The 16,146-nt window shown below is 45.9% G+C and overlaps 1 protein-coding gene across 1 annotated transcript in view; it reads left to right on the top strand.

Moving 5' to 3' along the window:
- Nucleotides 1-9,299: 9,299 nt before the first annotated feature.
- CORO1C (coronin 1C) overlaps nt 9,300-16,146 on the top strand; it is a 153,846-nt gene continuing 146,999 nt past the window's right edge. Inside the window, exon 1 of the mRNA XM_029619428.1 lies at nt 9,300-10,150. Within this exon, the coding sequence (XP_029475288.1) occupies nt 9,406-10,150 (745 nt within the window). The 5' untranslated portion in view covers nt 9,300-9,405. The remainder of the gene's footprint in view (nt 10,151-16,146) is intronic.

The raw sequence follows: 16,146 nt of genomic DNA, 5'->3' as shown, positions 1-16,146 counted from the left end.
AACAGTGACTCCATTACTTTTCCCACCACCGAGGTGAGGCTAACCGGTCTGTAGTTACCAGCCTCTTCTCTGTTCCCACTCTTATGAAGCGGGACCACCACCGCTCTTCTCCAATCACTTGGCACCACTCCCGTTTCTAGGGATCTATTAAACAGCTCACACAGCGGACCCGCCAGCACATCTCTGAGCTCCCTCAGTATCCTGGGATGAACCTCATCAGGCCCCATGGCTTTTGTCCACTTTCAGTTTCCCCAGCTCTTCCCATACATTCTCTACTATAAATGGAGTTTCATCTACTCCATTTCCCTCCAATTTCTTGTTAACTAGCGACATTCCTTCTCCGGGGTCCTCTTTAGTGAACACAGAACTGAAGTATTTGTTTAATATTTCTGCCATTTCTTCGTCTCCCTCCACACATTGATCCTTTTCACCTTTGAATTTCACTATACCACTTTGAACTTTTCTCCGTTCACTGATGTATCTGAAAAATGTTTTGTCACCTCTCTTTACCTCTTTGGCAATCCTTTCTTCCGCTTGACTTTTTGCTGTCTTGATTACTTTCTTTGTCTCCTTCAGTTCCACCAGATATTCTTCCTTGGGCTCCTCCCTTTGGGATCCTTTATATTTCTCGATCGCCTTTCTTTAGCCTTTATTAATTCAGCCACCTCCTTTGAGAACCAGATAGGTTTCATTCTTCTTTTGCTTTTCTTTATTTTTCTAACATATAAATTAGTTGCCATGGTAAGTGTTCCTTTAAGTTTGGTCCACTGTTGCTCCACTTCTCTCATGTTCTCCCAGCCTCTTAGTTCTTTCTCCAGGTAATTCCCCGTTTCATCAAAGTCTGTGTTTTTGAACTGCAAAACTTGGGTCCGTGTGCTTCTTCTCCGTATCCTTTTTGTGATATTAAACCATACCGTTTGATGATCACTGGTGCTGAGGTGGGCCCCCACCTGGACATCAGAGACATTATCTCCATTAGTGAGCACTAAATCTAGTATAGCTCCCTCTCTCGTGGGTTCCATTACCATTTGTTTGAACAAAGCTCCTTGCAGGGCATCCACTATTTCTCTACTATTGTTAGATTCTGCAGGTGGGATTCTCCAGTCTACATCTGGCAAATTAAAGTCTCCAACGATCACCACTTCTCCCTTCTTTCCCATCTTTTGGATGTCTTCAACCAGATCTCTGTCAAGCTCTTCCTTTTGGTTTGGAGACCTGTTGACCACTCCAATAAAAATGAATGCCCCATCTTTTTTTAGGTTGGCCCATAGAACTTCTTCATTGCCCCATCTTCCTTGCAGCTCAGATGCTTGAATATTGTTTCTGATATAAAGAGCCACTCCTCCCCCTTTCCTATCCTCTCTGTCCTTTCTTAACAAGTTATAGCCCGGTATTGCCATATCCCAATCATGAGATTGCGTGAACCACGTCTCCGTGACAGCAACAACGTCCAGGTCCGCCTCCACCATTAGGGCTTGCAGATCTGGGATTTTATTGCCCAAACTATGAGCATTTGTGCTCATAGCTTTCCAGCTTTCCTTGTTCAGGTTACTGCTGTTCCTGGACTTCTTTTGTGACCTCTTTAGTTGAGTTTTGTTATCCACTTTTTCCTTTCCCTTTGCATTTGTGCAAAGGAAAAGATTAGTGCCTCTGATGACAGATTCATCCAGCACAATGAGCTTTTTCCTTTGGTTATTGATCTGGAATTTCTGTATTCATTGGGTTTCTTTTTCCTTTTCAGTTAACAATTCAATCTTTTTCTCAAGAACTTCTTCAGTATTTAATACAGAGAAGGCTTTTTGTGCTTGTTGTACTTGATGCAGTGTATGTCTCTGCATCACAGGTCTAATTCTACCAGAGCCCACTGTATTCCTGTTGTTTATTGAGTTCCTTCGTGCCCTGTGTGAGGGGGGTGGGGGGTTTAGACTTGTGGGCTGAACTGCTGTCAAGAACGGGTGCCTGTGGGTCACAGGTCTTATCCTACACACAAGCTCTCACCCAGGTACTCATTCACACCCACAGACACAAGCTCTCACCCAGGTACTCATTCACACCCACAGACACAAGCTCTCACCCAGGCACCCATTCACACCCACAGACACAAGCTCTCACCCAGGCACTCAATCACACCCACACACACATTCTCACCAAAAACTCCTTCCTTCACTGCAGGAATGGGCTCCAGTTCCACCGTGGCTTTACTGCGGCGGGCCATCTTTTTTCGCCGCCACAGAGATGGGCTCCTATGGTGGCCTCGGTCGGGGTCAGGTTTCCTCTTCGCTGCCACAGGGATGGGCTCCCGTGGCGGCCTTGCTTCGACAGGGTCGGGTTTTCCTCTTTGCCGCCATGGGGATGGGCTACTGTGGCAGCCTTGTCGGACGCGGGTTAAATAGGCGCTACTCCACCCCTTAATGCAATAAGGGGATAAGTGCTTATTTAACGCACGTCCGACATGGAGTGAATGAGTTAGCGCTCATCACATGCAAATGTATGTGCATGAGGCTATTACTCATTCACTCCGCATTCAAAAAAATAAATGTGGGTCTGATGCACATTTATCTCTCAGCTATTAACGCCTGCCTGGAGCAGGCGTTAATAGCTGAGCGCACATAGAAGTACAGAAAAGCAGCAAAAAATGCTTTTCCGTACTTCTTCAATTTAAAAAAAAAACAAACCTCGGCAGACTGCTGAGTTATGAAGACCACCAGTAAACTCGGCGTCCATTTTCATTACTGGTAAATGGCCGGTTATGAAAACCTACGCTGAGTTTACCGACGTCGGTCTTCACAACCGGCAGCCGCTGTGGGGTCACGTTAGCAAGAAGGCACTAAGGTCGGGCAAGAAACCCTAGCACCTCCTTGCTAGTGCGACCCCCCCCCCTAATTTGCATATTGTATAGTGCCCCCGTTGTGGGCACCATGCGTGCGCTGAAAAGTCCGCATCTGCTTTCTGCAAAATGTATTGCATCAGCCCCTTTGGGTTACATATCATGACTTCTTGTTCTAGAATTTCCTGTCCACTGAAAATGTTTGTTTGCTTCTTCAGGTATTCAAATGTATCTTATCTCCTCCCTCTACCCTCATCACTAGCGGTTGACCGTTGGCTTCCCAGGATTAGAGGTGGCCCATGTCCTTATGTCATCGCACTACACTTAGTACTCCAGCCTTTAAAATGCAGAATGAATGAACAATCTCCATATCATGCTGGTATATGACACAGGAGCTCTTAAAGAGTATAGCTGCTTATTAAAATTATATAGGTTGCAAGATTGATGTCAACATTTGTGCAAATGTTCTATCTGCAGTTTCATATGGTCTTTCCCTTCCTAGTCCAGATCCTGTAAAGGTTGTAGTGATTTTAGGGCACTTTCCTGAGAATTCATGTATATTTCTATTTCAGACTTCTACATAGGTAATAGGTCACCTTTGTCACTCAGGAGTCACTATAATAAGAGAGGAGTAAACAATATGCACTGTATTCCAGTGCAAAAAAATTTTTTAACACACATGTGAAAAAAAAGTTAGCTCCTGATGCAGTAAACTAAGTCTGCAAATCCATCAGGAATTAAAACACACAAACCTAAAAAAGTGTGCCAAAAATGAATAGTATGCATTAATCACATTTAATGAGCACAAACTATGGTTTATGTCTATAAAACAATTTAGTAGCATAAATCATGGTTTATGCTTCTGGGCATAAAACATGATTGGTATACAGAAAGTTATGCTTCTAACAATTGTGTACACCAAACAAATTAGTATCATAGCAGGTACAAACAGACTGGGGGCAATAACTTACAGTATTGACTTATGCCCATAAAGTGTGAGTGCAGGACCGCCATAGGCCAACAGGAGTCCCAGAGTTAAATTTCCAGTGCTAAGGTGATACCCATCTACCCTGGGCAGAAATGGCTAAGTCCTTGATTAACATGGGATTGGTATGGAGCAGCACTTATCTGTGCACACAGTTTTCTGTGTGATAAACTCCTTGTTAAAGTAGGATTGAGCACAGTGAGGCATGCTGGCACCAAGGGACACATTCATTAACTTTTTAAAAATTTGTTCTGTTGTAAAGCATTAAAAAAAGCTGCTCTATTAGCACAAGAATAGGAGGTCTTTACAGCTGAGGTCAAATCGGTTTGTGTTCCTGATATAAAAACAAAACAAAAAAAAATTACAGACTAATCTTTGTATGAACATGGCTTCCTTTTGCTAATTTTGTGCAATATGGAGTATTGGAATACATGGCCTAGCAAAAAAAAGATTGGAAATACAATAATGATAGGATCTCAGGAGTAGCAAGATGTTAAGGGTTAAACGTGGACAGGATCTCATGCAGATGGTGCCTGAGATTGGTCCCGCACTGATTTAGATCACATTTTCTGGAGATTTCAGAAGGATCTGGGCCACCAAGGGGTTAATACCTTGTTCCATTAAGAACATCTCAGTAGCAACACGTACTGTGTTTCTCCGTTACTACATTACAGAGGAAGGGGAACTCCAGACAGCGCTGGGATTTCAGAACACCAGCACCCCCGCTAGTGGAAAGAGCCAACATCGCTTCAACACTGGTTATGAAAAATTAGCAGTGCTTGCTAGAGGTTGTGACCTTCAAGGAAGCCAATATGGACACTTCAACTGTCTTTCCTTTTGTAGTGGCAAGAATTCAAAGTACAAATCATTTTAATCCTTCTTTTGTTTCTACTTTTTAAAAACTGGGCTATTTTAAGCCTTGGTCTGATCCAGTTCCTCCTTTTTTGGCTAGTTTCTCAGGACCAGCTTGGAAAATGACTATTTTAGGTGCTCTGTCATGCATGGCACAGATCACTGAATGTGATGATGCTCTTTGAGCTGTGGCCCTAAGCATCTAAATGGCTACGTTTGCTAGAAGGCAGTATAAGTGGTGCCTTCAAATGAAGGCTGCAGTAATGAGCAGCAACAGGTACAAACCCCTCGCACCTGCTGGAGAAACCTAATAGCATTACTCTAGGGCAGAGGTGTGCAACAGTGCTCCCCAAGAATTGCCAACAAGGCTGGGCTCCAAGGTCTAGCTGCACTGAATATTCATCTGGTGCATTTTGCATGCATTTTGGTTTGAGAAGCAGGTTAATATGTATAGCATGGTGAGCCAAACTTCAGACCCACTTGTAGCTCTCCAGGACTAGGGCTCTGGTTTCCCATCAGTTGATGGATCACTTGGCTTCTTCAGGATTCCAAATGCCTTGAGCCACTCTACAGTGAGTGCCCCAGGCTTGGCTAACTGTGTTTGCAAGTTAATTTCACAAATAAAACAAATTATTCAGAGGAAGTAACAAAATATTATACCAAAGTGACACAAAACACCTTTAAGAACTGAAGAATATGCTCCCCAATTATAATCTAATAACCACTTGGGTTCCATTGAGTCATTCTTGATTTTATAGGTCTTATCACATGAGGAGGTAAAGTTAATAACTAACTTTACCTCATCAGTTATTAGTAAAGTTGAATTTAAATAAAGCCCTATAATCAATACTATGTCGTGTATGAGGAGATTAACTCAAGTATTCTGCCAATCAGAATGGAGATTTCTAGTGCTCACATTCTTTGCTAGGAATGTACTTTCATTTGAAAGAAAGTTTCCCCTTTTGTTTCATGTGAAAATAAAACAAAACTAAAAAATTAAATTGTTTGGTTTTCTTTTCAAATGGCCAGCAAACTCCTTCCCCCCCCCCCCCTTAGTGTATCCTACCCTGGAATTGTCCGGATCCTGCTCTACAACTAACTTACTCCATCTGTGAGTCTAAGCTGCAGAAGCGTCCTCCAGTCGCTCCTGCCCTTCCTGGCTTCTCTTTCAAAATGGCCCCAGCAGGCCCCGAAGCTAGCACTGGTTTGTTGTACGATGGTGTATTTGTACCTCCCTACAGTGCTACCTGCCGACAACAGACTGCTGCCAGCCTCGGGGCCTGCTGGGGCCATTTTGAAATGGCGACCCAGTGGGGCAGGAGCGAGCCGGGGGGTTACTCTCTTGCCTCCTTAGATGAAGCAAGTGGTTGGGGGATCTGGGGAAGTCCGGGGATGGCCACAGTGGGGAGTTTTGGTTGTGGCAGTGGCAAGAAGGACAAGCGTGGGGCAGAGCGGACATTTTATTTGTGTGTTTTGTTCTTCACTTATTTGTTGTTTAAATAGATGAAATGAAACAAAACAAACACCCCAGCAAAAAAAAAATAGCAGCAGAAAGTTTACCAATGAATGGATCCATCTGTGCAAAAGATAATGTTAAGGATTTTTTTTATTCCTGGACTCCCTGGTGCCCAGATGCTCCACACCTGGACCTAGAAGGAAGAGGTGTGCTCTGATCCAGAAACTCCAGCCGCTTATGATATTGCTATTGCGATGATGCCAGCTACCTCTTATCAGAAGCATTTAATCTCTTTGCCGAGGCTGGCACAAAGGCTGGTTATGTACTGAACGTGCCACCTAAAACTTGTACCGGTTCAGCACAAAACTGTCATATTTTTTTCCCCCGAGTAAAATGCAACGTTGGATCAGGCGCCATCAGCAAATTGCATAGCAAAAATCAGTCCCACAATAGCTACAGCATTTCCGCAATGCATCTATGCTGCAGAATTTTCTCTGAAAGCATCGGCTCACTGGCATTAAAAGAGCCATTTTGCAGCTGACAGATGATCCATTTTACCAGGAACACTTAAGGTTCCTGAAAAGATTTCACAGCATCGGCAAATTCACTGTGTGTAAGGAGAAAGAAGCGTCCCCTATCAATCTGTGTCCAAAGATAGAAAAATGCACCGATGTAGCAGGCAGGTGGAGGAGTGGCCTAGGGGTTAAAATGCTGGTCTGAGAGCCAGTAAAACCAAGGTTCAAATCCCACTACTGCTCCTTATAACTTTGTCCTCTATTACTCCTACCAACTCATGTTGTAAGCCCTCTAGGGCAGGGACTTACCTACTGTACCTGAGTTATAACCTGCCTTGAGGTCAGATTTGGAAAGGTGAGTGATTAAATAAAAAAAAATGTGCACATCCCTTTTAGTTTGGTACAGCAGTAACAGGGCTGCAGATCAAGACCAGTGGTCCCATTGAGTCTGCAAATTAGTCTTCCTTGCCTGTTCTCTGGGCAGATGAGTGCCCAGATTACCTAAACCAAAGCCCTACTCTTTCCCACCCCCCAGCGTCAAACCCTGAACCCAGCACTGCCTCCACCTCTATCCAAACAATGCTCATTGTTAATATTATCACCGTGGCCACTCCATGCCTTGTTGGCAACCTCATGCAGCTGTTGCGCTGATGTGAGGGTTGTAACTATGACTGCTCTGCGCCGGTCACCCCCACGCTATTGAAAGCCCGATGCAGTCAATCCAGTACTCTCTGCCCACTGGTCACCCCCTCCCTTCTCCTCCATGGTCCTGCCACTCGTAGGTAGAATATGACAGCAGATAAGGACCACACAGAGCCCAGCTGCTTTCGGGTTTAGCCCTCTTTTCCTCAACGTTGGGAATCCCCTGTGATACGTTTCTGGTTTCTGCTCTGTTTGCTTCTGTAATTAGCCTCTGATCAGAAAAAGAGGCTTCCCTAAAGCGCTGAGCATGCTGCAGTAACCTGGACTGGTGGTCTTGCTCCGAGACCATTCTGCTGACCCTCAGGCGGGCTGGGGTGGTTCACCTCCCCCAGGAGAGGCTCTGTGATTGCTCTGGAGTGGCATCTGCTGGCCAGGCCAGGGCTTGCGCATGGCATTTAAGATTCCTGTGGGAGCTGTACTCTGTGTTCTCTGGCCCAGGATTGTCTTTGGTGATAGCTAGAGGGAAGAGGAAGATTACCATACATCCAAGCCTGGAACCATTTTCATGTTGTGAAAGAAAAGAGAAAAAAAATGTATTTGAAACTTTTTATAACTAAATCTTCCCAGCCTCCCCAGCCAGGCTAAGTAAAGCTCCACCGAGGTGCATGCCTTACATTTTATCTCCAATGAATAGTCTGCAGTTCTTTCCTAAGGTTTGCGATTTGGCTTTTTTTTTTTTTTTTTTTAATGGATGGAATACAGTTGTATGGGAAAGTATTTAATTAAATTCTTGAAGAGGTAGGAGGAATAGAATTTGCTTCTTCTGAATCCTGTTTTGCTTTCCATCTACTTGCTCGGTCTCTTTCCGCTTGGGAAGGGGTAGTGGGAAGAGATTTATCTCCTCAACAAGGGGCGCACCTTGCAGACCAAACCGGTTTCCAAGTTCACCAAAGGCGACTTTTGACCCGTTCTGGTTGGTGACCTCGGGGGTTTGCTGTTGTTTTGCCTCTGCTGTTTGAAATTAACACTGCAGGTGCAGAAGTGCGTTGCGTGGGGGCTGCCAAAAACGCCAGCAGGGACAAAGCGAGACTCCGGAAAGGAAGTCAGGTGGTAGTTCTGGACTGGCCCACTTCAGCTGAAAACACTTCTCTTAAAAAAAAAAAGAAAGGGTCTGACTTGTTTAATACGTGGAGGTATTACTTATGTGCCTGGCATTTCACTGTGTTTACCTGTTAATATTTTAAGGTGAAATTCATTTAACAATAACATATGCCTTCAGCCTCTTCTAGCCACGCTTGATCTGCTGGCCACAGCGGTATTGCAGGGCGTCCTTTTCGCTTACAACTTCCCTCGAACAATTCTACTGAAAGAGTAATCTGACAGCTACAAATTTAAGGACCCAGGGGACGTACCAGCGCCGGGAAATCATTCCAGAGGTCCCTGAATCCTCAGCAGCTGCGCCAGACAAGGGGGGGGGGGGGCGACAGGAGAAAGCTGCACCCATCTGCAGATCAAGATGAAAAGGCGAAGACAGGACCTCTGAGAAATGAGCGGCCACCGTCCAGAAACGTTTGACCCGCCAAACGCGGGCTCCAAATGCAAATCAAGCCCGCGCACTGCAAAGCTGGAAGTAAGGCTGGGCTGCAGGCATTCGGCGGGTGGAGGACAGCGGATTCAGGCGGCCCCCCGCGCGTGTAAACGCTCCCGCATCTCCCCGCAGGGCGAAGGCCAGGGCCTGGACTCGGGCGAGCGGGGGCCACCCGTGCCAGGCGCCGGGCGCGTTATCGATCGGAAACCTGAGCCGCCCGAGCAGGCTCCGGCCGCCAGGGAGAGCTGGGAAACCGCCTTCAGCAGCGAAGTGCAGAGAGCAGCAGTGAGCGCACGGGAGGATCGAGCCCAGCGGGAGGCGGCGACCTTCGGGAGCCAGGGAGGGGAAGGGGCCCGGGATGTTCACGTCTCCAGCGCAACCTTGAGAATGAGCCGAAACCTTGAGGAGGAGGAGGGGTGGGGAGGGATGAGAGCCGGGGGGGCCCGGCCGTGCCAGGACAGCGGCGAGCAGGAAGCCCCCGGCGGGGTCCTGGAGGTCAAGCTCTGTCCGCGGCGCTCGGAAGGCGACCCCCGGGGCCGGATGGTCAGCAGCGTGATTTATAAGGTGGAGGAGGACGAGCTGAGCGTCTCACGGGAGACGGCGGAGGCAGGGGCGGCGCCCGCACCCCCGAGGGAAGCTGCCAAGTGCGGGCTGAGGGTCCTGAGGAGCCCCGGCGCTCGGGATGAGGACGGAGAAGAGACGGAGGGAGGGGAGAGCTTTCCGGGCATCGTGACCCGGCACCTGAGCCGAAGCGACTCGGACGAGGGCGGTGGAAGCAGGCAGGTGAACCGGCTCGTCTTGCACCTGCAGAGCGAGGGCGGTCAGAAGGGCCACAGAGCTGGCAGTGAAGCCGATCCGGAGAGCAGAGATCGGGATGGAGGGAACAGCTGCGCCTCGGGGTCCGGAGCGACTGAGGGCTGGAGCCGGAGGGATCCCACTACCGCCACCACCGATCGGGAAGCGGGGCGAGCCCTGGAGGAGAGCCGCGCCCCGGCTCAGCCCGCAGCCCCCCTATGTACCAGGTGGAGCCGTTCTCCAGACCCAGGGGGCCCGGATCCCGTGCCCAGCCCTGCGAACGACTCCCCGGAGACTCGAGGAGAGGAAGCCGCGATCCAGACTCCGGGGGGGGCCGGGCAGGAGGAGGAGGAGAGAGGAGGAGGCGGAGGGGGATTGGCACCCGAGGGCGACGAGAAATCGCCCACCGTGGCTGACGTGAAGAGAAGCTTTGAGAGGCAGAACGGGGCGAGGAGAGGAGCGGAGGGCGCCCGGACTCCGGCCAGAAAAGGTGAGCGCGCCCCGGGCTGCATCGCTCTCGTCTTCTCGCCTTGCGGTGCTGCTTATTAACCACCGGGGGAGGGGAGGGGAGGGGGGGGGGGGGGTGACAATTCGGTTCGGTCCAATAAATCGGCATTGGGATCTATTTAGAGAACACGTATTTAACTTTTTTGTACAACTTGAATGATAAACATTCTTGGTGCCGTCTCGGATCAGCTCGCAAACCCCTATTAAAAGATAAACGCGCATCTGGCGTGGCTGCGCGTAAACGGATTGGGGTTTTTCACTGCCTAGCGCCGTGCGTGGATTGCATGAACGCATAGTGAGTACCACGTGATTCCGAATTACAAGACCCCCGGATCTTCTTCCTAGAATTAGACTACAGGTCCTGAGTGACGTCATACTGCCGGCTCTGCTGATGACGTCATTCCTAAGAGCTGTAACTGGATTCAGAAGGGCTGCAAGCGAAGTATTGACTCTTTCATTTTTTTAGCCTACTTTCCAAGAAAAGGAAAGCTTATGAGCTAGAGAGAGAGAGAGAGAGAGAGCCTGTGTAGTCCCCAATACCGTTTTTCTTTGGTGTCTTATCCGCATCACATTTTCAAGACATGAGGACTGTTGAAAGGGTGGATTTTTTTTTTTTCAGATCCATGCATTTACGGTCCGAAAAGACTTGTAGTTCTGGGTGGAACTTCTTGTTTTGCAACCAGATTGGCAGTAGCTCGGTTTGGCATCTTTGGTCTATAACAACGTGAGGTCAGATTGCACGGAAGATGAATGTTGGCTTAAAATTAATTTAATGCCAAGTAAATCCCGGGGACCGATTGAGGTGCAGTGCCGCTCCCGTCCTCGTATGCTATTCTTGAACAGAAATACCCGGATAGGTTCCTTTTCCACAAAGCTGGGTGTGGTCCTTGCACACTAACGGCCTACAAACGAATCCTAAACAGATCAAACCATCCCGGGTAAGGAATCACATAGACAGCCATGCCCTAAGAATTAATTTTCTGCAATATTCTGCCTTTCACAACCACCTTACTGATTTGTACTAAGTGTCTTGTTATAAAGGGAGGCCACCTTCAGGTGTAAGACAGAGAATATTTTATTTTATTTTTACCGGAAAGTTTCTCGTTCAAGTCCAATGATCTAAATGCTTCAGTGATAAATATGCGCCTAAAAATGGTCTTGCTCCTGGTATAAGAGTCTCCTCCTCCTCCTCACTGATTTAAAGATACCTGATTTTATATTTCCAAATAGATTGCTTAGTAGACAGGAAATAGAAATGTCTCATTGACAACTGAGTCCTTAGGAAAGAGAATTCAAAGAGGCAGAGGGAATAAATATAGATAAATGCAAATCAATAGGAACCCAAGGAACGCAATTGCACTTGTTCAATAGATATTCTGAAGGGAATTTTTTTTTTTTTAAGAAGTTTAAATAGAGGGCAGTGTTGGACTAAAGCTTGAAGCATGTGAGTCTGATTCCTGGTCCCCTATTGAACTTGATTGTAATAATATCAAGAAATTCTCTACCTGCTCTGGGCTCTTGTATGAATTCCATTTATTCCATGGAATCGTGTCCAGTTATGTTTGTTTCATAACCCTAGAGCTGAATACACCAGGTAAGAAATAGCTAGCGAGATGGAGGGACCTTCATTTTCAGTTTTTATTTTATTTTTCCTAGGAGAAAAATCAGTGGAAAAATCATTTTCCCTCAGATGTTTTTGTTAAATAACATTGAAATTCCCAGGAAAAATAAAATAAAAACTGAAAATGAAGCTCATAATGATATGGAATAAAACTGTTTCGCTTTGACTTTTGAACACCCAGGAGCATAACCTCCACTCCAGTCTGCAAAATTTGGAGGCATTGCAGAAAAAAAAAAAGTTTAGGAGTAACTAACTCATCAAGGGAAAGAGTCCAGCTTATGATTTTATGTATTTGTTTATTTCAGCAGGAGAAAAAAATAGCATGAAACAAATATGCAGCCATTTGCAAGATTTCTGAATTTGGCAGAATCAAAGACAGTGTGCTACAAAAGGTCTGTTTTGGAAGAGCAATTTAAGACTATGGTGCACACAGATTAGAGCATCTGATTTACCAAATATTGCTGCCTGTCACCTGTGTGGAAGCCTTAATAGGATCAATCTGCAGCAGATTTACAGTGAGATTCTGCAGATCCCTCCTTCCTGGTGCTGGCGTCTGAGTTCCCTTTCCTCCTCGTTCACTCTTGCAGCCTTTATTTTGATACAGTATTCCTCTAGTTACCCCTGATTTATGGGAAAATATAAAAGGTGCTGACCCGGGTCAGACCACAGGTCCGTCTAGCCCGACATCCTGTCTCTTGAGAGTAGCTGCTTAGAGGAAGTGCATGAACAGCAGGACAGGTGTAGCATTGTCCATCTGCCGTCACACCCTTCCAGCCATGGTTCAGGAAATGCATTGAACCGATAACATTCCTATCCGCTGCATCAAAATCCCTGTGACTGATTTCGTCTTCCACACATTTGTCCAATTTATTTTTGAACCCAGTTCTGCTGTTTGCCGCCACCTTGCCCTGTGGCAGCGACGTCACTCTGCCTTGGCTGAAGAGGTACTTCCTTTTGCTTTAAACTGGCTGCCTGGCAGGTTCATTGGGTGCTCCTCCATCTCGTACTGTGAGCCTCCTTCCTTTCTTGCCATATTTCACGATTGTCTCCTGTCCAAGCTGCAGAGGTGGAATTGATTTGTCTTTCTTCGCCGGTGTGACCTGCTTCATGTCTCTCATCCTTTCCCGCACCCTTCCTAGCCGTCCACTACTCTCTCGGGGGATGGGGGCGATAAGAACAGCACGTGGTTTCCAAGGGGCGGGCACAGGCTTGATTTATAAGGATGTTTTTCCTTGTGTGTTCTTTCTTAATAATTCCTAACCTTGTGCCAGCTCTTCTGACCACTACTGCAACATTCTGATGGCTAAACCGAATGACGGTATAGAAAACTGTACTAAAAAAATAAATAAACAAACAAACAAACATGAGAGAGTTTTTAAAGAGCTCTCTACAACAGGCCTAGGATCTCTTTCCTGAGTGTTACTGGTTAAATTAGAGCCAGGACTGTGTGCAGATGTTTGAATTGAAGTTTTCTCCAATTTGCATTGTTTTATGTTTATCTGTATTGAAACATCTCTGATGCTTTTTTTTTTTTTCTTCTCAATATTCTGCCTTTCAGCCCTTGGCCAGTGTCTCAGGTCTGAGAGATCCTTCAGTAGCTCTTCTTAATTAGCTTCATCTTTGATAACCTGGAATAATTTTATATTATTTTGCCACTTCATTATTTAGTCCTTACGTATAGAGCGATGGTTCTAGAAGGCGACGAGTAATATTATACTATATATAAATATATATAACTCCTATAAAAATTATCCTAATGTAGAACAATGGACAATTGCTGTTATAAATAGATCCACTTTAGGAAAATTGTAATCATCATTAAGATTTTATTCTTAGCAGAGTCTAGAGGTTTCTGCAGATAACAAGCACATTAAAAGTTAAGAAACCCTGACTCTGGCCAACTCTTTGTTCCTTCCTGTGGTAAGAGCTAAAAGCACCCATCTGGTACCCTTTCCCAGAAATAGCAGAGAACTAAAATCATTACAGTGCATTAAAGTATCAAGCTCCTGGCTGGACCTCAGGAGGGACTCAGGGCACGAGTCATCAGAAATCATTTCTGGCCTCCAGAAGGTCCGTAGTCTGAATCCAAAAGTAGAATAGCCTTTGTCAGCAGAGCAGATGTTCAGCAAAGTAAGAAAATATTCATCTAGGGTTGAGAATAGGTATTTGGAGCAGGCGCTGCCTCGCTAATGCCCTGCCCCGGTATATAAATGCAGCTGCAGGCACCCCGTCGCTTTCCACGGAAGCAATCCTAGAGCAAGGGTTGGCACTGGCAGCCCTCAGCGCGCACCTCATCTGTGCTACGGTGCCAGCACGTCGAGCCTTCTCAGAATTCACAGGTTACAGGCGCTGATCTCAAGCACAGCAAAGCACAGGTTTTGAAATGCTGAGGTGCCAGCATTGTAGAACTGGCATGCCATGCAGGGCCGATGGGGGCAACTCGGGATTTCATCAGAGGGGAGAGGGGGGAGGATACCCCTCCTTGGAAGCAAGATTCCTCTTTCATCTATTCCCCCCCCCCCCCCCCCAATCTTGATATTTTAAAAGTTTTTTTCTTTTACAGTTTTGGAAAAACCATGGAATCTAACAGCCACAAACCCCTCTAGTACTGCAAGGAACATTGTAGCAAATTTCCCCTATTTTTTTTATTTTATTTTATATTTATTAAATTTTACAATCAATTTAAGCATTTAATTTCTTAAATTAATCACAGGTTTGTAGAAAACAATTCAGAATTAACAACATAAGACAATTTTTTAACCGACTTTACACAGCATATTGGCCGAATAATAATGTACTTAATCAATAGTTCATGACAATATATACTATTAAACTTAATTATCGATCAATAAATTCCATTCATTTAAACACATTTTTCATTGTTTTATCTACCTGTGTCTAGCCCACATTGAAATTTCCCCTATTTTTAAATACTGGCTAACGTTTCCCATGCCCAAACTGGATTTAGAGGGCCACCGATGAGGTTCCTGCCAGGAATTCCAGTGCTTCCTTGTAAAAGCTGCTTTGTCTGATCCTAGGGCTTCCTAAACCCTGTCCAAGCTGGTTTTTAGGATACCCACCATGAATATGCATGAGATAAATTTACATATTCTAAGTATCCAATGCATAAAGATTTATCTCATGCATATTCATGGAGGATGTTCTGAAACCTGACTGGCTGGGGGCAGGGTGGGGGGTGCCACCAGGACAGGTCTGGGAAGCTTTATCCTATCCTTTCTATTGTGGGCTGAATTTTGAAAGCCACTTCCGTGCACATGGCCTGTTATAAAATTCCTTGGGCTTTTTGTGCATTCGAGGGGCGGATTTGGGGTAGAGTTTGGATTTCCGTGCATATACTTTTGATTAATGCATGTAAATCCCCCCTCCCACACACATTATGCGTTGCAAAGAGCAGGTTTAACGTTTTGCTGGTGAGGTTCTATTTGTACTTTCACATGATTTTCCAAGAAACGTACGCATGCAAGATCATTGTGAATATTGGGGTAACTTGCTGCGATGTTACAGAATGACCTGCTGTAAGCTCATCTAGACACAGGGGGTTTCTTTGCCTCTCTTGGATGCTTGGGGTCTCTCATCATAGGACTTTTATTCACTGATGTAGGTGAATAAGTATCGGCCGTGAATTTTTCCAAGTCCCGATCTGGGGTGACTCGAGCCCTGCCACTTACTGTTAATTTGTTATACCCATTTGTAAAATGGGTCAGACGTCGCCAGAGCTAACCAAAGCGTAAATTGGATGGAAAATATCCAAAAGCACTCACTCGTTTGGGACCTGATCCATGAAGTCTTTTCTCCCGTTTAACGCTCGGTACCTCAGGCCCACTGGTTCTAATAATGAATAATCTTACACTGCAGTAGAGATCTGGACCAGACAGGTTCCCTCTCTCCTGCCTGGTGTGGACTGCTCGTATGCTTTGGCTTCTTTGGATAATTCGGAAGGAAAGAGATCAGAGGCCCGCACAGTTTGATCTTTCTGCTGATAACCTGACAGCTTTCAGCAGATACATTTACAGGCAGAGGCAGTGCATGCAAATCTATCTCATGCATATTCGTTGTAGATATTCTGAAAACCTGATTGGTTGGGGGTCCCCCAGGACACATTTGAGAACTGTAGTTCGTGTAGCCAGTTCATTTAGCATCTCTACAACTTTTGCTTTTACTGGGTCCCCTTTCATTCCCTTTTCTCCATGTCATCATGTCATGCATTGCCCTGCTTTTATGGCGCCCTCATTTATCTGTTTGATCTTAAGCTTTACTTTGGTTTTCCTCACACTTAGCCACAGTAGGTCCGGTGGAGCTAGGCCTGGGCCTAGGGTGCTGACCCTTGCGACTGCCAC

This window comes from Rhinatrema bivittatum, chromosome 11 (genome assembly GCF_901001135.1).
Source record: "Rhinatrema bivittatum chromosome 11, aRhiBiv1.1, whole genome shotgun sequence".
NCBI classification, from domain to species: Eukaryota; Metazoa; Chordata; class Amphibia; order Gymnophiona; family Rhinatrematidae; genus Rhinatrema; species Rhinatrema bivittatum.
The sequence above is the reverse complement of the archived record's forward strand: the minus strand, read 5'-3'. Positions and strand labels throughout refer to the sequence as shown.